This window comes from Vigna radiata, chromosome 10, assembly GCF_000741045.1.
Source record: "Vigna radiata var. radiata cultivar VC1973A chromosome 10, Vradiata_ver6, whole genome shotgun sequence".
NCBI classification, from domain to species: domain Eukaryota; kingdom Viridiplantae; phylum Streptophyta; class Magnoliopsida; order Fabales; family Fabaceae; genus Vigna; species Vigna radiata.
Genome location: NC_028360.1, coordinates 16235961 through 16260261, shown reverse-complemented (window position 1 = coordinate 16260261; position 24301 = coordinate 16235961). Strand labels below are relative to the sequence as shown.

At 34.3% G+C, this 24301-nt stretch overlaps 3 protein-coding genes across 4 annotated transcripts; 2 read left to right on the top strand and 1 right to left on the bottom strand.

Moving 5' to 3' along the window:
- Nucleotides 1–383: 383 nt before the first annotated feature.
- LOC106774511 (calcium-binding protein 39) lies at nucleotides 384–7078 on the bottom strand. The gene is made up of 11 exons (XM_014661532.2): nucleotides 6720–7078; nucleotides 5100–5264; nucleotides 4898–5016; nucleotides 3360–3434; nucleotides 2677–2770; nucleotides 2509–2568; nucleotides 2200–2265; nucleotides 2013–2111; nucleotides 1183–1227; nucleotides 811–913; nucleotides 384–692 (listed from the first exon to the last, which is right to left on the bottom strand). Exons 1-11 carry the CDS (start codon nucleotides 6840–6842, stop codon nucleotides 622–624), a joined length of 1020 nt encoding a protein of 339 aa, XP_014517018.1. The 5' UTR covers nucleotides 6843–7078; the 3' UTR covers nucleotides 384–621.
- Nucleotides 7079–8715: 1637 nt separating this feature from the next.
- LOC106776056 (F-box/LRR-repeat protein 4) lies at nucleotides 8716–14746 on the top strand. Of its 2 annotated transcripts, none has more exons than XM_014663357.2 (8): nucleotides 8716–9155; nucleotides 9251–9493; nucleotides 10229–10635; nucleotides 11286–11471; nucleotides 12544–12736; nucleotides 13676–13752; nucleotides 13895–14045; nucleotides 14182–14746. In XM_014663357.2, the coding sequence occupies exons 1-8, from the start codon at nucleotides 8889–8891 to the stop codon at nucleotides 14476–14478; spliced, it is 1821 nt and encodes a 606-aa protein (XP_014518843.1). In that variant the 5' UTR covers nucleotides 8716–8888; the 3' UTR covers nucleotides 14479–14746. The 2 variants fall into 2 exon arrangements, with proteins under 2 accessions (XP_014518843.1, XP_014518842.1); XM_014663356.2 differs by having other exon boundaries at nucleotides 8717–9155; nucleotides 9248–9493.
- A 6714-nt stretch (nucleotides 14747–21460) lies between these two features.
- Nucleotides 21461–23361, top strand: LOC106775526 (S-adenosylmethionine decarboxylase proenzyme 4-like). The gene has a single exon (XM_014662669.2). It carries the CDS (start codon nucleotides 21933–21935, stop codon nucleotides 22965–22967), a length of 1035 nt encoding a protein of 344 aa, XP_014518155.1. The 5' UTR covers nucleotides 21461–21932; the 3' UTR covers nucleotides 22968–23361.
- The last annotated feature ends 940 nt before the right edge of the window (nucleotides 23362–24301 follow it).

The following is a 24301-nucleotide window of genomic DNA, read 5'->3' as shown; positions in this document are numbered from 1 at the left end:
CCGATTAAATAAATTTCTTAATCGATTTTTCAACATCAGTGAGAATATTTTTGACATTTTGAAAGTGCAAGATGAAAATTGAGAGATGAAGGAGAAACTGCTTTCCTATTTTTAGAAAAACAATTTGTATATCTTAAAAAATAGTTTTTGCACAAATCTTACTAAGATTTTAATAAAACCTAAACCATATGTTTTTATTATAAACTTTTCTAAGTGTAGGGTTCAATTTTATTAAAGAAATCACCGACCCAACGGGAAATATACTATACCTCATTATAGAAAAAAGAATTCATTCTATAAAAACTTTGATATATACCTCACAAGGCTGTTAGATTTTGTAAGAAGAAACGAAAATGATAAGAATATAAACTAATCAGCAAGAATTAGAGTGAATCAAGGCCCATGGCATCTTCACCAGCATCAAGGTTCCATAATTTTAATTCAGCTTGTATTACAAACACGTTTTTGGTGTCTCTTACACATAAGAACTCACGGACTTTTCAGCAGATAAGTTGCTTACAAACAGCAGCATGAAACCTTTACATCAAATTAGCTTTGGATATACACGTCACAAAAAGACTTGTTACAAAATCACACACAGCTGCTGTAGGAAAATATAACTTAGCATGATAGCCTTTCAATTTCCTTGATGATAAACTCTTTTTCCTCCTCAAATTGCTCATCTTCCGAACCTGAAAAAGGTGACAGAGGGGGGATACTACTTACATGCAAGAGAAACTCAATACAAATTCAGGGGAACATTGTGTAATCATAGGTTTCAAATCAAGCAGTGACTGAAAGTATTGTAACCTTTTCCTGGGGACAGATTATGAAGCAATTCTAGCAGTTTTTCCTGGTTCTTCGCCAAAATAAGTTTTACTTCTCGAGGCTTATGGGGGTTAGCAACGAAAACCTGGATAAACATGTAAGAAATATAAAACAAATATAGATGATCATCTCCACAACAAAATGTGATGCTGTAGGATATATTTCTAAGAAAAATAAAAACCCTTGAAATCAAAAGTATAGATGTCTTGAAATTAAAACATGAAGTGCCTGAAGAAGTCTTCCGGAACTTTCTGCATATTACCAACTTATGATGAGGAGATTTATTCTACCTCAAAACACACACACACACACACTCATTATATAAAACTTAAAAGCATGAAGAGGATATTTCACCTTGAAAATGTGGAAGGCTGATATCTGAATGTTTTTACTTGAATCCTGTCCAACCCAAAATGTGGCAAAAAAAGAGTTAGCAGAAGATACGAAGATAAGGGAAAAACAAAAGCATTGATGTGCTCCATTTAGTCATCTTTTCTCACTGAAGCCTTTTATTGGTCTTCTTCTCACATGAACCAAATCACCTTTGGAAAATATATAGCACTTTCTTTTATATAGGTGTTAGTTCAACATTCTCTTGGATGCATTCTTATCTGCATTACCCTCACCTTTTTAATTTTATAGGCACTCCATTGCCAAACATTCATTACATCCATAAGTCCTGATATTTGTGATCTCGGGTGGTAGTGGTGTACTGGTGTCTATCTTAATTTTCACACTAATATAATATTACATATAACCAAATTGACCACATGTTGTTAATCAACTATGAAATCATATTATAATCCATAAATTATTAAAAGAAAATGTATTTGAACAGTGTTTCCCGACCTGATAAATCAATTTAGAAAAACATACAGCAGCAAATTGGAAGTAAGGAATTACATGCAATAGTAAGTAATATAAAACATAAAACAGAACAAAGAGACCTTATAAATACAACAAAATATTCTTCATTATATATATGTGTAGATTACAGTTAACAGGGAAGCCAAGCTATACAACACTTCACAAAGACAAGGAAAATGTTCAGCTGTGCAAAGCATGCTGCATTTATCATGAATATCATAGCAAGTAAACACATTAATTGACATGTGAATATGCCCATTAGTCATGGGTAAAAAGGAGAATATCACACAACTACACAGGGTTATGAGAAGTTATACCCTCAATAATGTCATCATGACTTTCAAGTAACGAACTTCTAAGATGTACCGCTTCATTATCTGAGAATTAGGAGATTCCAAAAGGAAATCCGAAAGAAGCTAAAACCCAAAGAAATTTAATTGTTAAAATCACAAATAAAAATATGATCAGGAAACAAAAACATTGAAAAGTGTAGCAAGAACAAACCTTCAAAGACTGCCTCCTCGTGACATAATTAGGAGATGTCAAAAGTCTCTCGTATAGATCAAAGAACTGGGAACATAAAGTCCTATTAGGAAAGTTCAAATGTAATATGGGAGATGAAGTCCAATTTGCAATATGCACCATAGGCATATTCAAATATGAGGATACAAGCACCTAACTATATCATAAAGAACAGTTAATGGGTTGATTTTATTTTCTTAGAGATTTGACCTCCTGGGTATAAATATCATATGGACACAATTATAGTGAGCTGTCAAAAATTCAGATAAAGATGTCAAGGATGAAACAAACCTCATCATAGTGAGCTGTCAAAAATTCAGAGACCACATTTACATGCTTAGTGAGAAGATCCTGCAAAAGCATACCCATAGGAAAGTGTGAGGAAGTGTCATGTAGAGCTTTACAATCATTAGTAAGACAAATAAAGGGAATTAAAATGGGGGACGATTCTGTTCTTACCTTAAAGGTAGAAAATGCATCAGATGCAACATCAAAGTTAGGCAACTCTACAAATTTAAAGAACAACACAAAACTAGCAGATTCCAATATGTACCTGAAAAACACTCAAAAAATACACAAGGTTAAAACAGTGTGATTGACTAGCCTTCTTCATAGACTGTAACACAAACATCAGATTCAAAATACACATTGATAGTGAAAATCAACTGTTAATTTTCACTTACAAAACAATTCAATCCCCTACTATTTTAACAGTTGAATTTCATCATCCTCAAGCCCAAACTCAATAAATTATCCCATTGTTGTAATCTCCTTAAAACAGTAATGTAAGTACGGAATTACAAACCATAGAAACCCATGGTGATGTTGGAGCAAGGAATAACATTTAACTAGAGGGTCAGCTCTAATCAAGCACATTCAAACAATGTAGTTATGCCAACCTATTGCACTATACTTATTGTGATGATGCAGAAAAATTTAAGTTTTCCTTCTTACAATATAAAAAACATGTCATTCATTGCACTTTTTTTAAGCCCATTAAAGCAATCCTCTAATGCAAATGTAGATCAAAATCTCGGCATGATCAATCTTAGCACGCAACAAACATAAAAATACCAGAGATGGAAAATAACAAGCAGAAAATTAGGAAGAAGACTAAACAATGACAGCCCCAGATATCTTACCTTGCAAGTGATGGAAATTTGATGCACTCCCGCAACATTATGCCACAGCTCAAGGCAATATCTTTGTTATCATAGCTGCTTGGAAACAGATATAGAGATGTTTTGAGCAATATGTTTATATTTATCACATTTGAGATGATTGATCACATACAAATATACAATTGTTCAATTATAGGCCATTGAAACTAAATGTGTTTCAGATTTCTGCAAGATAGCTCAAAAGATTTGCTTGACACTGTAATTTATTTCTAAAAGAACTCATTTTACATTTATCAAATTAGAAAGTTGTAAGCAAAATTGTTTGTGTTTAATGAAAAGGGAAACAAACACAGAATACCTGACATGTTATGTCACAATTGAGAAATCTTCTAATGGATAATTTGATCAAAGCATATGATTAAAAGAGAATAAATTATGCAAAAAATCAGAAGTCGGTTGTATCTGCTTTTGCCCAAATTCTTTCTCACCAAGGATTTTGTAAACAAAAAGTGAAAACATTTAAACAACTCTTTTAAAATTTGTTTTATCATTGGTTTCACATCTAAGGAAATTGAGGTTCGGTTCTGTACTCCAAATTTAGGGAAAATATATCAATTGGAAAAGTTTTCACAGAAGAAATACATTTACTAAAATTACAATAATGCAGTACATTGCCAACTAACACAAACTACAGAAAACAGTAAGATAATAATAGTGACAAAAACAGTCACCAATTTGTTGACAGAATCTTCAACATAGAACCAATTCATTATTCTATCAGATATCAACTGCAAGGTTTTAAATGGTTATAGCCCCTTAGGAGTGTGGAGTGGGCCCTGCCCACTGCAGGGGCAGCCATAACGCAGTGGAAACCACTGTAGCAATGCCATAGCAGCGCCAATATTGATTCCAAAAAAGTCCTTGAACATAGACATTATGGCTTTTTAGGATTTCAATATACAACTGTAATAGAAGTGAAAATGATAAATAAACTTGGATGATTAATTACCTAGGAATTAGGAAACTTGTGTTGTATTTTATTGATATTTACTTGTATGTTTTGTTTAAGGCACTGTGACTTTAGTTGATATTTACTTATATGTATACTTATATGTATATGCTTGTCTTATATAAAAAATATAAAAATTATGATAAACTCTGTATCTAAAAATATTAGATGTGTAATATTATAAATTTCTCAGAATGAACTGCTCACAGAATTTCCCATGACTGTAGGCATTTATTTTCAACTCTACAAAACGTGTAATAATTTTATGACATAAACTGCAAGATAGAGTAGCTTCATTTTTTGTGATATTAGTTTCACCACCTAAAATAATTTTCAAATGTTAGCCTTCTGCAACTTTTTCCACAATCATATCTTTGAAAAAAAAAATTCAAATTCTCTTCATTTAAATTGGGTTTAGAGCATCACTCTCGTCTTCCATCATGAATACAACTAGAAAAGGTGACCTTCACATTAAAAACAAGTGGGAAAGAATGGAACAAAAAGCAGTGCATGTTTGGCAGGGAAAAAGGTGCACCGGTAAAAAACTTACCATACAACAAGAAAGTCTAGTAATTCAGCATGTTGTTCAATGTATTCTACACAGCAAGAATTGGACTCAACTTTATGTTTCAATAATATTGACCAACAGTGGACTAAATCCTTTCTGGCCTGTATCAAAATTCACACACCAATGATGAGCAACGAGATAAGACAACTGCAGACATTAGAGCTTGGAATCGATTTGAACTTACTTCCCATCCTAGTATAGGCAGCTTGTGTATTAGAAGAGTAAGGACGTCCTCCTTGCAGATTTCATCCACTAACTGTGAAACCTGATCCAAATTTGGTTCTGACTCTCCATCTCCAGAAAGCATCGTTCTCATTGTTGCAAAATTCTTTTCAACTTCCTCTAAAGCCTACAATGAAGCATGAAAAGCATCCTTAATCAGTAACCACTAACAGGTAACTGCAACTAAAAGAAAGGCTTGACAAATCTGGAGCAATTTCTTTCTTCATTTTGCTTCTCTAAAGAAAAAAATACCAACCTCAAATGGGAAGAATTTGAAGCATGTATAAGATAAAAGAAACGTATAGTGTGAATTCTCTGACACAATCCTCTTAGATGATTAAGAGTTCAAAAATCAGATTGTAACATGAAATGTCATTTTTTACTTTAAATATTAACCTTGCTTATTTTGTTTATGCTATATCACTCGTAAGGGTGTTGAACGTGCATGTTTTTTGTATTATTCAACCATTATATGTACCATTAGCAGACAAACCTAATGCCTCTAGCTTCTTTTACTCTCTGAGCAGTTTTCAATTATTGTAGTTCAACAAATGTGTGTATTTTCAACAGACACTGCTCCCTCCCAGTAAAATACTGGCACATTAATTTGAGCCTCATGCACCCTTAAGGCTCAAGGTCATTGCTTTAAATAACTGTTATACCATAATGCTATAATGTGGCATTTTTTCTATTCCTCCGCCACAGGCAATTTGTGAAGGGAGGCTGCAATGGCCTATTTTTATGATGGACTTTTGACCTCCTTTCCTCTACCATTGATAACTTTTTTTAAGGCTGAAAGGCTTTTTGCGCCTCCAGGTTAGATACCAACTCCATCAGTGAACAACTTGTAGGCCTATGTTATCATTGTTTGTTAATGCCGAGTGATTACAAATTGGCTATCAAACGACTTGGCAATTAGACCTAAGAGGAGACAGGACATGGTCGCGCGCACAATGTTGTAACAGCTCCCCACGTGAATGACTTACCTCTGAAAAGAACCCGAGGGACAGACAATACAACTTGAATGAACTTCTAATAGACAATCTTCAGAGTGCGAGAGAGTTCCAAAGGTTTCACAGGACTGAAGCAGACAACATAACCCATTTGGACGCAGAAAGACCTTGTATACACTGACAATTTATGTATCAACAAAACAGAAGGAGGAAATGAGCCAATTTCCATCAGGAAAACTTTCACGACTTAGAGAAGAGTGCCCCCCTCCATTAGGGAAAACACATAAACATGCTTAAAAGAATTGATCACTTGTAAGTAGGAATCTCTTCTGCAAAGTACAATTCCGTCACAATTGTTCCTAGAACAAAACCACTCATGTAACAGGTTACATACAGAGATGACTAGTTTTCATGTAAAAGGTAATATTTTTTAAAGCACAAAAACACGCTACACAATTTGCAGAAGCTGTTATGAGAATTGTAAGACCTGCCCACGATTCAAGAGCGGAAATTTAAGCGAGAAAGCAAAGACCCAGATAGAGCATTGAAACCATGGATCAAAAGGGTGGTAATTACGCGAGTGAATCTAACGTGGGGCGAGTAGGTGAGGAAGAAATCAAGAACCTTACCTTTTCAAGGGCTTTAACTTCACTAACGGTTTTGGTATCTAGGGCCACGAGGCTCTCCTTGATGGACTTGGCCACCTCCTGCGGCGTTTTAGGCCTCAAAGCCTTGAAAAACGAGAACGACATGATGATCGATGATCCTTTCTCTCTCTGTCGCCGTTGATAAGGGGATGATAAAGAAAATGCTGCTGCTGACGCAGTGTTTCCTCTTCTTCCTTTGAACCTTCTTCTGTTTTCGATTTCAACTACTCATAATCGTCATCATGATTTATGAGTCACCATCACCAACAATATTGAACCCGATCATAGAGCCAAAGAATCTTAGTGCCAGGGTTATTTCTCTTTTCTTATTTTTCCTACCCAAACTAAATTATAAAGCTTTTTTTAGCGTCCAAAGCCAAATCCTAGAAAATAATTTTATAAAAAAAAATTATGACAAGAATATTAAAATATTAAATCAATATAAATTTTGAATCTCTATTCTCGTTGACAAAGTTCAAAAGTTTTCAGACTTTGGCTTCTAAAATTATTTTTTTTTAGCCACAAAAAACAAATTCATATCTTTTGTTCTTTGTTTATTATCCATGTGGTTTGTGGAGTGGAGGTGTTCCAATGGACTACTGTCCCTCCAAAATTAAGCTTTTGGCGCTCTAATACTAAAACCATCAATTATAACCTTTATTTCTCAGCTAATTGGATTAAATCTGACTTCAAAAAACAAAATTAACTGTTTTGTGTTTCTCTATTTTTTTTATTACCTTTAATCAAATTTGACCTCGAATTATCTTTTTATGAATTAGAATGGACAAAAAAATAATTAATTTGGAATGGAATAGAGTTACAAGTTTTATGTTTTTTTTTCAATAAAATTTGTAATTTAGAAAAAAATAATATATATATATATATATATATATATATATATATATATATATATATGACATTTAGGGAGGAATTGAGATCTTGTCTATCACTCCTTAATTTGTTTTTGTTGTGTTTTTCCAACTGAAACATAATTTATTTTTGTCCAACATATAATTTCAATTAAAAAAAAACACAATCAAAACAATAATAACTTGTATCAGATCTTAGAAGAATATTTTATGGGGTCAAGATTAATATACAAAATTTTAAGAGTGCTGAATAAATAAAATAGATTAAATTAAACTAAAATATTTTTATTTATATATTAATATATAAATAAACAAAAAGAAAATTTGGTTGCAAAGTCCTATTTATCTACGTAGAGCTCTGCTACCGATCATAACAACAAAATCTTTTAGTCAAAATGATTAATTCTCGTGTTATTTTATATCCTAGAGATCCATAAATTAAACTAAAAACTATACACCTATTATAACCTTCTCAAATATAATTTGTTTGAGAATCTTTCAACATAAATTTATAAGTTTAAAATACATAATCAACAATATAATACAAATTAAAAATAAAAAGTAAAAAGACATTTAACAGCAGGAAGAGCGAAATTTGTGTAATGAATGAAAGCATTCTCCTTTTTCTACTATTATATATAATTTTTTTGATAATAGTATACGAGAACATTTTAACACTATATTCACATGTTGTTATTGGTTTATGTTGATTATATAATTATTAGTGATTATAAAATAATTTTAGACCAATCATAGAGCGAAAGGTAGATAATATTAAAATATTGTCAAAATATTATTATCCATAATTTTTTTTATGTTTCTTTTTAAATTAAATTCTTATTTATAAATAAAAAAAATACACAATAAAAGCACTATTTTATTTAGAATAATAAAATTATAAAATTAATTTAATTTTTGACAAAGGTTATTTTATAATTTAAAAACAGGTGTTGCTTTAATAATTATTGCAATAATTAATTTTTTCATGGCAAAATAAAAAAGAAGTAAAAAGAGCCTCTTGAAATATAAGGGATAATAGTAATAAATATCTTCTTTGGATGCTGAATAATATTATTTAAAAGAGAAATGTAGTTTTGATTTGATGAATAAGGAAGGAAGGAGAAGATAACAGAAAAAGAAAAATTGGAAAGGGAGAGGAAAACAAGGGTTAAAATGTCACCCACAGAAAAGGAAAGGCTATAACAATATCAAAACCATAAGGAACGCAGTTGGATCTGCTATTCGGATTCTGCAACCTCGACAGTCTGAATAATCGAATTCGATGCGAGGCCACAATTGGATCAACACCCTGCTGCCGGACGAGTTACTCATCGAGATCTTCCGCCGCCTCGACTCGAAGTCCAGTCGCGACGCGTGTTCCCTCGTCTGCACGCGCTGGCTCCGTCTCGAGCGCCTCACACGCGCCGCAATCCGAATCGGCGCTTCCGGCTCCCCGGACCTTTTCATTCACCTCCTCGCCGCACGTTTCTCCAACGTCACCACTGTCCACATCGACGAGCGACTCTCCGTTTCGATCCCAACTCACTTTGTCCGTCATATTCCTTCCTCACTTCGTTCCCAATATCTCCCTTCTCTATTTCTAATTTTCCTTTCTCTGGTTCTTTTTATCTACTTTTTTAGCAGGGAAGAAGACGCGCGAGCGAGAATTCCGCGGTGAAGCTGCATTATGTGGCTGATAAATACGGCTCTTCCTCTGACCAGAGCGAATTCGATTCGCTCTGTCTGTCTGATTCTGGACTGTCTGCTCTCGCCGAAGGCTTTCCCAAACTCGAGAAGCTTAGGTTAATCTGGTGTTCTAACGTCACCAGCGAGGGTTTGTCATCGCTAGCGAGAAAATGCACTTCTTTGAAGTCCTTGGATTTGCAGGTATTTATTTACTTTTCTTTTTGTGTTCTCTAGCTGATTGGATTTTCGTTTGCGGTTTAAACTGTTTTGTCGTGCTTGCCTACACTGTTTGTATTTATTTATTTTTTTGCAATGTTTTATTTACTCAGTCTAAATTTATAGTGTTACCTTAGCCTTGTTATGAGTATACAGTTGCTTTGAAATGAATGTTTAGAGCTTGGTTGGATACTAAGTTAGATGTGTTTTAAAGACCTCCTCTATGGGAAAGAATAGCTGTTGAGAAGTTTGTTTTACAGAATAAAAAAAAAAAGCTTATTATTTCCGGTGGAGAAGCTCTCAGAAGCGCTTGTATCCAAACAGGCCCATGGCTAAGTTTGGCTCACCGCATGGCTCCTTCAACTAGGGTAAATTTGGCTTGTGATATGCTTGTAAGGGCGACTCCACACATATTTGTCTTGAAATCAAGTCTCAATTGAAAGTAATATCAAGGTTGTTAAATGAAATATATTCAAATATGCTGTACGTTCCTGTATTATCTTGAGACTGGAAGGAAAATCTAATATACTTTTTCTCTTTTTATTGAAGCCAGTGTGTTAAAGTTAATTTCTTGTGAAGCATTGCAATTGGAGATACCAACGCCCTTTTTTTCCCTTTTGTGCATCATTTTCCATGTCACTATATTAATATGTACAACTATGAGTAGTTTGGCGTGAGTGATGCACACTCGTTATTTTAACTCACGAGATTTTCCTTTAGGGTTGTTATGTTGGAGATCAAGGTTTGGCTGCTATTGGACAGTGTTGCAAGCAACTTGAAGATTTGAATCTGCGTTTCTGTGAAGGATTGAGTGACACGGGTTTGGTTGAATTAGCATTGGGTGTGGGAAATTCGTTAAAATCTATTGGAGTGGCAGCTTGTGCGAAAATAACTGACATTTCAATGGAAGCTGTGGGATTACACTGCAGATCTCTAGAGACCTTGTCATTGGACTCTGAGTTCATCCATAATAAAGGGCTGCTTTCTGTGATTAGAGGATGTCCACATTTAAAAGTCTTAAAGCTACAATGTATTAATCTAACAGACGATGCTTTGAAAGTTGTGGGAGTTAGTTGTTTGTCATTGGAGATGTTGGCTCTATACAGTTTTCAGAGATTTACTGATAAGTGAGTTTCTTTCTAATCATTGCTTTACAGGATTTGCTTCATCTGACTATAGTAGAATTCACAAAAAAAATCACATTCATTGAGCATAACACGTGTTGAATATTTCTTTCTTGTGTTAAGACCTTGATCAACTATTTGCAGATTTGATTAGTGGTTTTTCCTTGGACTTATTGGCTCAATATAGTTTTCCTAGATTTACTAATAAGTTAGCTGTTTTCTCATCATTGCTTTTTAAGGATCTGCTTGCTTTGACTACGGTTAAAATTATAAAAAAGATACATGCACCAGGCTTAGTGCAAATTGCATATATCTTTCTTGCGCAACAACTTTACCAATCATTTTTTGAGTTGATCAATTCAAAAGAGCCATTGAAACAATTTTTTATGATTTTTTTTAAATTCTATTTTTTTATTAAGATCCAATGTTGTCATTTGATCCGTGTTGCCAAACTCATATAGTGTGGTGAGACTTGGTTGCTTTTGTAATTCTTTTTACTTTTCCTTTTACATGACCCTTATGGTAGTATGAACCGCAGACTTTCAATCTTTTTCCTTGCCTCTAATTATTAATTTTGGGTTCTGATATTAATTCTTTCATTTTTTGTTGTTTACTTAGTAATACTTTTTTCTTTTTACAATGTCTACATTCAGGGGTTTGTGTGCTATTGGGGAAGGATGTAAGAAGTTAAAGAACTTGACTTTAAGTGATTGCTATTTCCTAAGTGATAAGGGTTTGGAAGCAATTGCTACTGGCTGCAAGGAACTCACTCATCTTGAAGTGAATGGCTGCCACAATATTGGAACTTTGGGACTAGAATCTGTGGGAAAATCTTGCCAGTACGTTTTTTTCCCTAATCTAAGTTCCCTAAAATGTTATAGATGTGTGTACTATAACTCTTGTGTGCAACAAACTCCACAAGGAAGAATCAGCACAGGGAGTTGGGAAAATGTTTTAGAACGAAGAAAGTCATTGAATTTTATGTTTCTCTATTCAACGTCTGTAGTTGTAGTTAATTAATCGTGTGGTCTGTTGGTTGTTCTTGCATGACTTTTTTGTTTTTATGTGTGCGTGTGTAAGTGTATATGCATATATTCTTGTCAACCTAAGTTGCTGTACAAAAATTCTTAAAATCCGAGTTTTCCCAGTGTAAGCTACAAAAGCAAACAATGTACATATCACACAAATTTACCTCTTGCAGTGAATAGGAGATACTGCTTCTATTGACATTGTTGTGTGTTTATCTGTATCTGCATGCCGGAGCCGTCTTAAAATTTGTAGAGGTCCTGTTCTAATCGTGAAAATTTGGCTCCTCTATTCCAATATTTAAAAATAAAGGCACAATTTAATATTTCTAAATATTATAATATGATTGCTTTTTTACAAAATAATGCAAAAAAATTCATACTACATGTATACTGATAAATATAAATAAAAACAATAGACTAGTGCAAATTTGTGGAGTTATAAAATCTGGAGGTCCTCAATAATTGAAGGTCTTGTGCAATGGATCTGCGTGCATAGATTGTTCTACAGGCCTGCTGCATGCATGGATTGTTAACCTACTTTGTTGTACGCACAGTCGTAAAAACTAACCGAAGTAGCATTAAATAATAACCTGCATTCCTAAGCCTCTCTTTCCTCTCATCTTCAACTGGTATGTGTAGCTTTTTAATTTAAAATTATTCTCTAAGATAAAACTTAAATCACTTGTTATAAGCTTTAAGTTCGAATTAGCCATTTTTAAGTAAATGAAGAAGCGAGACCAAACTTAGCCTAAATTTGGCAAACATGTATATGCTATGACCCTGTGTTTGATATTGACAAATATTTGATGACGGGATTTCATAAGTGTTGAAAATTTCCCTCTTCTTTAATCTCTGAGGCTAATCTCTACTTTCTACTGCACAGGCATCTCTCAGAATTAGCATTACTTTACTGCCAAAGAATTGGTGATGCTGGCCTTCTCCAGATTGGACAGGGGTGCAAATACTTGCAAGCGCTGCACTTGGTAGATTGCTCAAGTATTGGAGATGAAGCCATGTGTGGAATAGCCAGTGGCTGCAAGAATCTAAAGAAACTTCATATCCGTCGCTGTTATGAGGTACTGTCTGCATTTATGTTGGTTTTCTGCACTAAAATGCTATTCTGTATGTGTAATTTTAATTTTAGCATCAAATTCATTTTATTGTTATTTTTCTTATGTATTTTTGTTTTGGATATCTCACTCACTTTCGAAATTCTGCACCTTGTAACCTAGGATAATTACTGAGTCATTTGAAGCATACATTACGCATGCTTCTACTACAACTTTGTCCTTCTTATAATATTTAACATTTAAAAATAATTTTTGTTCTCTTCGGGAAATTACATTCGAGAGTAATTATATCGTTAGTCATTAAATCGATCCAAACAAAACTCGTTCTTACATTTAGTCAAACATTTCCGTATACAAAACTTCGTATTTTAAAGTCAAAACCAATTAATTCTTCACAAGATATCTCAACTGGCTATCCCTTTAACAACCCCCCTCCCCCCCTCTCAATTTAATTAAATCAAGGTAAAAGAGGAATTTCTTTTGTTGCTCTGCTCACTTCCTTTCGTGGTGCTTTCTTCAAGGTTCCTTGATAATTTGACGACCACTGATTGAACGAATTCTAAGCAGCAATCTTTTAGAGTATTTTCATTATGTCTTTTTGATGATGAGCTTACCAATTTTTCAATTTAGTTGTGTTTGAGTGCCTTACCATTTTAAGCAACGCTGCACCTTGTTATTTTGACTTTTAGTATAGTATGACACTATTTACTTGCTACACCAACTCTAGCCCCCTCATCCCCCGCAGACTATAATATGGCACACCTTGTGAATGATGTAGAAGTATATGAAAGTGGTGTAATACTTGCATTACATGAATGTCTATTATATGTCCAGGGTAAAGCAATAAGCCAATTTTTTTTTACTGTTGACTCTATTTCTTTATAAGCTTTATGACATTTTCGTCCTTTCTCCTTGTCTTCCTTCTTTTTTCCCTTCGTGTATTAGATTGGGAGCAAGGGGATCATTGCTGTGGGCGAGAACTGTAAGTTGCTAACAGATCTCAGCATTCGATTCTGTGATAGGTAAAACCTTAGTCACAGCTTTACTATTCTCCCTCTAAGCAGAAATCTTCATGTATATTTATTCTACTGCTTTGATGTTAGGGAATTTGTATTACATCTTTTCTTCTGTGTCTACCTTAACCACTTTCTTTTACATTACTAGGGTGGGTGATGCGGCCCTTGTTGCCATAGCTGAGGGCTGTTCCCTTCATTATCTTAATGTTAGTGGTTGCCATCAGATTGGAGATGGTGGAGTGGTAGCCATTGCAAGGGGGTGCCCTCAACTCTGTTACTTGGACGTGAGTGTATTACAGGTGTGTATTGATATCTCTCATTCTATACCTAAGGCAATGCAATAATTACTGGCACATTATACGCTAAATAAGTCTTTCTACTTATTTGCCTTGCTTTTCTTTCTCTTCGTGTCATTCTATTGCTCTATAACTGCAGAATTTGGGTGACATGGCTATGGCTGAAGTGGGAGAACACTGTCCGTTGCTGAAAGAAATAGTACTCTCACACTGCCGACAAATAACAGATGTTGGGCTAGCCCATCTTGTAAAAAGTTGCAGAATGCTTGAGTCATGCCACATGGTTTATTGTTCAGGTATAACTTCAGTTGGTGTGGCCACCGTGGTTTCTAGCTGCCCCAACATAAGGAAGGTCCTTGTTGAGAAGTGGAAGGTTAGCCAACGTACAAAGCGCCGAGCTGGTTCAGTCATTTCCTATGTGTGTGTGGACCTTTAGACCTTTAGACCTTTAGACCTATGATATGACTGGTTCAGTCATATCATAGTAGGAGGCCTTTTTGTGAATGTATTTTCTTGTACATATGCTCATACAACAGAGTCACACTCGTGACTTCATAGGACACTGAAGATGTAGGAATTCATAGCCTTAGATAAACAAGTGATGCTTTTAGTAACTTCATTTATGTGTGTGTATATATAGTTGAAGAAATATCATGACTCTTTGTATTGTTTATTTCCAAAATAAAAAGTGTAATCTATATATATTTCTAGTTTTTGTAATTCTATTTCTTATCATTTTTTATGTATTTAGTTTTTAAAATTCTCTCTTGCGGTTTTAATTCTTGGCAATCGTTTATTGATTGAAAAGCTAGAATTTCTACTCTACTCAATTTCCACATTTTAAATTGATTGGATCAATTTAAACTTTATTGTACTCAAAATTCATCTCAATAGAACATCGTTTTCATTTGAACTAAAAGTAATATAGCACTATCTCACCTTCAAATCCTCTTATCAATTAATATTATGAAATTGTATTTTTTTTCATTTAATTTCTGACTTTAAAACCCTTAAAATCATTCCATACAGCAAATTTAATACTCTATCATAAACTTTAAATGATAAAATGAAAATTTACGAATTTCTAAGCAAGAAAAGTTGATAAAAGGGTGACATTTGAATATTTTGAAGAAAATAAAAGTATAGACTCAAGAAGTTTAGTAACCAATATCTCACATAATTCAAATTAAAGTAACTCTGATATTTATTAAATATTTAATTTTAAGGCATCACCACATTATATACAAAGATATTCCTAAATATATTGAGAGGATGAGATAGGTTTTATTATAAAGTAAGTTTAGAGTTATAATACGATGTGTTTTGATAGAAGAAGGACATGAAAGTTTGGGACTAAATAATAAAAAAACTGTGTCTTGTTTTGAAAACTATTTGTTGCAATCTTGCATGTTTAATAGACATGAAAGTCGTGAAAGTTTAGACAGATATAAAATGCAACCTAATGAGTATGGCAACCTAACCTGAATAGTTTTATTGATACATCCATTAATTGTAAACTGAGTGAGTGACCCCAGTAGGATACAAACATTATTCACGTCACATTGTGTATAACTAATATACTCATAACACATCAACTTTATAGCAATTTTATATATAATATCCATATCTGTATTCAAATTCACTCCTGTCCTAATCTTCGTATCAATCCTTACAGACAGCTCTAAACAATTCTTAATCCATATTTGTTTTCCCCAATACATTGTTGCTATCATCTACGTTATTAATTACTTTTATTTATCTTTTTGTTCAGACATACAGAATCTTAGCAGAGAAAAGTTCATCCTGTCTAATGCATGCCATTCATTTTGAGACATCTATCAACTAAAGGACTAAATATTTGTTAATAAGTTTAAATATTATCTTTATAAAAATTTTAACATGTCTCCTATCTTTAACTATACTATACTATAAATTCAATAAATTTTATTAAAATAGATTATGATATTATATAAAAAATAAATTTAACTTTAACTTTTTATCACAAAACTAAGTTATTTTATTTATATATTATAAATACTGTAATATTTAATCTATATAAAATTTCCGATAAAAATAATGCTTGAAAACAAACAAAAATAAAAAAATAAATGAGAGTTTGGGTTATGATTTCAACTTAGGATATATAATTCATATTATGCGCATGCCAAGCTAAAACAAACCTAGCGGCTACATTAAAAATTGAAGCATAAGATCATGGTATAGGTACTCTAATTTTGCAATATAATATAAAACATAGGAAGGGTAGATATTATTAACAATGTCCAAGAGATTTACGTTGTGTGAAACCTAGAAATTAAGGATGTCGGGAATAAGTTGGAGTGAGGAACGAACAAGTTGAATAGATAAACATGAACAATAATATTTTAACAATTTTTTTATAAATTGACACATGTTATTATTTTATTGGTCTATTTAAATTTATCCTAAAAAATATTTGAAATAGATCAATCATAAACTGTCACGTATGTGTTGTAAAAAAAGAATTGTTAAAGAAAATTTTTCGGATAAACATATATGATAGTTTGGAGCATAAAGAACATGATGGCCATCCAAACATGCCTCAACCCATCACATCATCAATTGCTTCAGATACCAAATCGAGTGATGCTTCTCTCATATAAAATTTTTAAATAAGAATAATATTATTTTAATGCATATAAAATTTTTACGTTCATTGAATATTATTTTTTATTTTTTAAATATATATATATATATATATATATATATATATATATATATATATTTTAAACAGTTGGAATGACAACATGTTTATGTCAGGACTTGCTCAGATTCCACTGACAGTAGTAGTTGGGTATTCATAAGCTGGTTAAACAGTAGTAAATGATAAGTTAATTAATTAGAACAAGATTTATACTTAATTAAAGATTATTTATTAAGATTGAGAGTTAATGCTGAAGAACTTTCTTGCAGGAAGCAAAATAGCTAGATTTGGAAGAAAAATGGCTATTATTGTCTCCAACTTTGTAAGATTCTGTCATGATTGGGGAGGGTGATATAAGAACAAACCTACTTTTATAGTATTTTAATTATACATTCTTTTTTAGTTAAAATTGAATTTTAACTCACGCAATAATCTCACCACATTAAACTTGATCAACACTGATTATATAAAATGAAAGAAACTCATATTTTAAACTATATTAAAATACTGCAGCTATATTATATCATTTAAAATATAAATATATACGATGGGAAATTTCTTAGGAATGAAAATTGAAAATGTAATGGAAAAGCACTGTAACAGAGCTTGCAGATGTGATTGCTTTTGAATGAATCAAGTTAGCGGTCGATTAGAGAAATAGCAAAAAATGAGCAGAAGAATACAATGATTCGAACAATGCATGCTTGCAGAATGAAAACCAGATTCAGACGTTACAGTTGTAAGCCTAGTTACAGGGCTAAGAGATCTTTCAACACATACCCCAAAGTTACTTCAAAGAGATGCTGTATTTGCATATTCCATGTTATCTTTTTCGCCATGTAAACCAGAATATCAGACATTACAGATCATTCTTTTCTTACACACCCAAAATTTATGTTAAAAGTTGTTAAAACGCCATCAATTTTCAGTCCTTGAAGCAATTACTTCGTCCAATTAAGTCTCTAAGTAAATAGAATTATAGTAAATAGTCCTCTCTAAGCTTACAAGCATGTGACACAATCATTCTCCCTATATTTTTAGCACATGATTAAACCTTAAAAAGTGAAACTGTACGAACATAGTCTTTGATAAAATCATTAGTAATTCAAATTAGTCCTTGATAAAAAGTAAATTTTCAAACTTTAGAAAAAAAGGATTTTTTTTTTTTTTATTATGAAGATTTTAGTGAATGAATTTGAATAAGAAAAAATAGATGGTGCATGAGTTTTAGTGAAGATAGTACACCAAACTTGCATTGTAAAGTAGAGGAATAAGACAGCTGACAGACAAGAGAGGATGAAGAAGGTGACGACGCAGCAGAATGATGCTTGCAAGGAGCAATCAACATAGACATGCATTTGTTTTGGGTTTGGTTAAAGCAGAAGAAGAATGATGTGTGGTGTATGAGAGCATGCATGGGATGATACTATGCAATGCATTCCAATGTATGTGCCAACAACCATTTATCTCATACATTTTCTTCTGCTCGAGGCCTTACATCAATATTAAAAACATCACAAGAATCCATTAAAATAGGTCTTGGATTGTGCATGCATATTTTATTTTAGCTCCTTTTTCAAGAGATTGCCCACTTAAAAGTTCACGACATGTCTTGTTTGTTTCAAAAAATCTCAGCACCACCTCCCAGGAATGATTCCTGTGGGAACCATCCTGCACAAGAATCATCTTTCCTAGATTTTCATTTACTTAAACATTTAATCACGCATTTGAATTAATTAAAATACGAAAAACAAAAACTCGAAACAACAACAGTATATCTGAAATTAAAATTATTACTAATCATGCACTTATCCTAAATTTTTGTTAAGCATGTTCATACAATCATCAAGATTCTACTTTGATCAGAACTCCTCGTATATCAATCAACACCTGAGGTGGGGTATTATTAAAGAGTTAATACAATGTTATGCTTTATTCTATTCAGTATAGTATTTTGAGTACACAGGTTTAAGTTGCTGTTTATCTTGCACGGCACATCAGGTTTGTAGAGGAGGATATATTAATGTTAAAAAATGAATGAAGGCTGGAAGCAGTTTTGATGGTATATGAATATTACAGGGGAAGCCTTTCCAAATTTTGAGTTGCAGGCTGGTGGGGTATTGATGAAGGCTTTTGGGGAATTTTGTGCGCATGGTACAGTGATGCTCATTAGTAGAGTGTTGTAAAAAGGAAATTGCAACAACATTTTGATTTGTGGTTGTGTTCCAATTGGGTTCATGTATGCTGCAACTTGCGCATGCAAGCAAGTATGGCGGCTAAAGCCAGGTTGTTCCATGGCAACTTATGGCATTGTCTTGCAGTTAAGGGCTTAGTGGGGACACCATGTCCCTGAAATCTCATTACCACTACAAACAAAGATGGACCTTGTTGTGCCATCAAGTTGGGACACATGTTTAGATTATGTGAAGCCTTGTGGGGTCATCCACGGTGGTTGTCTCGGGGGTACATATGGGACCAATCATGGGTTTTGAATGAATGAACAAGATGTGGCATTCAGAAAGGTGACTATACTTTCAGTGGGACCAAACTTTAAGATTAAGATCGGATTTTGCTTCAGACTTCCCATGTGAAAAAGGTGGCAGACCAACAAAACAAAATTTTCATGGTGTTGGTGTTGTGATTTTAAGCCTAACTTATAAATTCTTCTTATGATCTTCAAGGAAGCGACAACATACGGATTCTTGCAAGAACCAATGTCTGTGTTTGTGTGTGCGGTTGCGCGTGTGGCTGGTTGGTTTGCCTTGCGTGTGAGAGAACTTAAGCTTGTGAGATAGTGTTTTGGGTTTGGTAGTGCGCGTGCATCACAAAGAGGTGGATATTGAGCTCATTATGGTGGCTGCCAGCCACAACCATAAGATTTATTGATGACGACATACATTCTGCATCATTTCAACCCCTTAAAACTGAAAAATTTTGATTCTAACTCACAATTTTTCATCATTGCCTTTCCTCTGCTCAGAGTTTGTTTCTTTATTCACTCCCCTTTATACACTTTCTCTTGTATTGCTACTGTATGCTGGATTTTGCATACCTCTCTCTTTCTCTTTTCAATTTGAAAACTACATTCTACCACCGGGGAGAAGCTTCTGTATTGTTTATTATGCTGAATTATTGTTACTGATATAATGTCTCCAATACTCGTAAATTGAAAGTCAAGGAGACCACCTATATGATGAAGAAGTTAGTTTTACATGTCGGCAGAGACAGGTTACCAAAACTTCCTCTAAAAGACCATGAAGCACTAATTACTTCCTTTTACTTCAAAATTACTGTTACTTCTATGTCAGACTAGTTAAACATTATGATCCAAGTCAACTTTTATGTCGCAACAAGTTACATGAGAGTTATTATATACGATCTGGGGTTTGGTTAGGAAAAAAAAAAATAGTAAACTGTCATTTTATAAACTGTTGTTGAGCTGTGTATACAAGTTATATTATACCAGACGCAGAAATAAGCATATGGGGATGTTATATTATACCATTATTCACCAAAATTATTTTGATGTTGAAAATATTCAACTTTGGTAGTAAAGCAATGATGAATATTATGTGGATGTTTTATGAAGCAAGATTTTAAAACCAATCGTTTTTAATTTTGATGCTGACACGTTTAACAAACAAGTTTGCATGCATGCTTTGTTAAACGCAGAAATGAAATTGTTAATTTAGAGAAAAATAATGATAATGCCACCTAGCTACATGAAACTGCATGAAGAATAAAAATGATGCTGGTGCTTTTCGTTTCATTCACGTACGGGGCTCCCCAATTCAAGGATATTTTCATTATTTACCTGACACGCCTGATTTCTTTTGTTTTTTTCATTTTGTTCCTTCACAGTTCTGCCTCTGAAAAATAATAATTATTGTTATTCTAACGCCAAATATGGATGATATTTTGAGCACGTCAAGATTTTGGTTAATTAACACTTGCTATCCCAGCAATAGACAAAGATGTCTCCATCAACAGAGGTGTCTGCACTTTTCCATTATGCAGTGCCCATAATCTATATCAGAGTATGCTCATATCAAACAGAGTCCCAAGTGATTGGGTCTTTTACTTCTAATTTCACTTTTTGGTCACAAAATACCCTGTTTTTAACTAGAGCTCTAATCAAACCCCTCCATTAATTATCTCTAGAGAACTCATAATTGTTGTTTAACAGAACAACAATACAACATCCAGCCCCGGTTTTATGATTATTATGTCTCTGTTTTAATGGAATTATCATTGAAATAGTTAAGCTGAAGGCCGAATTTTGAGTCACCGAATCAAATTCCTTTCAATGAACAAGGTTTCAACTCTCTTACTAAATCTCCAGTTTCTCTGTCACTGTGAAAAGAAGTGTATGGTATGGTTTCAACACAATTATTTCTGCCATTTCTCATCATCAATTCAACCAATCATTCTGGTCAAATTAGCCCCACTTATCTTTCAAACTTCAAATTCAATTAATTCTACTTTAAACTAAATTTATAGTAGCAAAGCAAGCAAGGCACGGAACTAACGTTGTATAGCAGAGTCCAACTCGTACAAAATATTTTATGAAATGTTAAACCACGATAATCCACTGTTAAAGCATATAAAAACCGGATTAAGAATAATAATTTGAACTGGTTATACTAAAATATTTAAGAGTGGTAGTCAGTGTAACCATGTAATGCCATCAAATCTTTTAAAAACTTATTCTTTAAGAAGATTTTATGGTGGGAGTGTGTTAAGTTTATTAATATTTTAATATTAATCGTGAATTTGGAATAATCCAACTACTATTAGGAGTTTAAGTAGAAGAGAAAACATGTAAAGGATGATGTTTGAGGTGTGTAAATATATTACAGGAAAAGCAATAGTTGTATACGTAGGTAGAAGAATATGAAAGAGAGTGGTGGAGGCAATGAAGGAAGAAGAAATGAGTTAACGAGCGTGGTGTGTTGTTGGTGTCTGTGAAGGAAGGTAGAGAAGAATGAAGTAAAAAAACATAACAAAATTGTTGCATATAATCATCGTATTCACTTCATAATGGCTACTATCATCATTCTTGGTTCCATCACCCGCATGCTCACACCTCTCTTCTAAACCCTACTTCCTTCTCATTCTCACACACCTATAAATCCAAATCACCTTCCTTCCTTTCCCTCACCTTTCCCTACCACAAACACCAAAAAAACCATTACCTTTTTTCACCAATGGCATTCGCATTCTCAGGTTTCGAAGGCTTCGAGAAGCGGCTCGAGCTTCACTTCTTCTGTGACGACCCAGCCCTGCTTCAACTGGGTCTCCGAAAGCTCGACTTTGATTGCATACACCAAACTCTGCAAGAGGTTCAATGCACGGTGGTTTCGGCCGTTGGAAACTCCTACTTCGACGCTTATGTGTTATCAGAATCCAGCCTCTTTGTGTACCCAACAAAGATCATAATCAAAACGTGTGGGACCACGCAGCTTCTCAAATCCATGACACCATTGATCTTCTACGCCCACACCCACCTCGGCCTAACGCTCTCCTCCTGCCGCTACACTCGCGGAACCTTCATCTTCCCTCTGTCACAACCCTTCCCTCACACAAGCTTCAACGACGAAGTCACCTACATAGAAGCCACGCTCCCTCCCAACCTCTGCTTCCGAAAAGCCTCCATCATGCCCTCCAAGTCATCCTCCCACGCCTGGCACGTCTTCACCGCCACCACTGACTCCCACGCGCTCTACCACCACAACTACACGTTGGAAATCTGCATGACCGACCTCGACCCCCTACTCGCAGGGAAGTTTTTCCGCCGTCCCGGCGACGGCAGAAGCGGGGACTCGGCCGGTAGGGAAATGACGGAGCTGACTGGGATCGACGGGATTAACCCGCACGCGTTGGTGTGCGACTTCGCGTTCGACCCGTGCGGGTACTCGATGAACGGCATGGATGGGGAGTGGTACTCGACGATTCACGTGACGCCGGAGGAGGGTTACAGCTACGCGAGCTTCGAGTGCGTGGGGTCCAGGTCGAGTGATGTGGACGTAGTCCACGTGTTGAGGAAGGTGGTGCAGATTTTCCGACCGGGGACGATGTCGGTATCGACGACGTCGTTGGGGAACGAGGTTTGGAGAAAGGTGGCGGGTGCGGTGGAGCCCATGGGGATGAAATTGAGGAGTTGCGCCATGGACCAGTTCCCGGATTCTGGGAGTGTCGTGTTTCAAACGTTTTCGCCCCTTCGTCGGAAAAGTGGACATTAGAAGTGGCAGTATGCGGTAGGGCGTAGGGGAAAATTTTAGGGGTGGTGAGGTGGCAGAAAGTGATTGGTATTGGTTGGTGGTGAATATATTGTTTGAGTGGGGAAGAAAGAAAGAAGTAACAGAGGATTGGTTTTGTAATAGTATGTGGTGGAATATCATGATAATGCACCCCACTTAGGCTTGTCACGCCTCAGATTTTTTAGCATGTTTTAGTGGGTCTAAAAGTCCTCTTTTTTTTCTTTTTTTTTTCTTTTTTTAAGGTTATATATTCATCTTCATTTCTTCCTTCTCTGTTTTATCTTACCACTCCTCATCATTTTGTTCATACGTAAATTTACACAACTTATCAAGGATGCATTACTTACGTCCAATCTCACATTTTCTTCTGCATGCTCTTTCGTCTCCCTACATTATGTAAATCCACAAATATCAGCTAAAAACTTTCTCGATAAAACAAATAAGCCTACAAGAATAAGAGGCAAAAAAAAAAGAACACGTACATATGAAAAAAATTATATAAGTATATATAAAAGTATATAAGTAGAGGTATACTTGCAACTTCATTATAAAAAAAAATCAAATTAATACAACAAAAACTTTAGTTTAAAGGTTTAATGTCTTATTAGGTCTCTATTTTAGTTTAGAATCTCAAATAAATCTTTTTTTTTTCGGTGTTTAATTGGATACTTATTTTTGTAAAATTGAATCAAACAGAAGTTTGCCTCAAATTGGACAAACACCATTTAGGAGATTCTGACGTAGCATGTTGAAAGTATAGATATGTAAGGGAACTTGACACGCTGACGTGGCATGCTGACACCTTGGTGGTCAGCCCCGTGGTCGACCACCCGGTTTGGTGGTCCGCCTGATGGTTTGTTCCTTAACAAGGCATTGATGATCATTCAGTTTGTTTTAAAAGACCGTTCGGTTTGTTCCACTAGGCGACCACCAGATTGAGTGGCCGACCACTAGGCCAACCACCAAGGTGTCAGCATGCCACGTCAGGGCCTCCTAAGCCGCGTTTGTCCAATTTGATGACAAACCTTTATTTGATTCGTTTTTACAAAAATAAATATCCAATTAAGACACCTAAAAAGAAAGAGACATATGTGAGATTCTAAACAAAAATAAAAACCTAACAAAACATTAAACATAGAAAAGTATTTCTAAAGTTAAACTCTACACACTTCTTATATCAAAGTCATTATATTTGAAATACAATTTTTATAAAAAATAAACTAAAATTGTTTCACAAAATTATGTCATCTTAGTATAGGATTTTTTTTTAATCAAATGACATGAATTATTTATATTCATAATTCTTTTTAATTTAT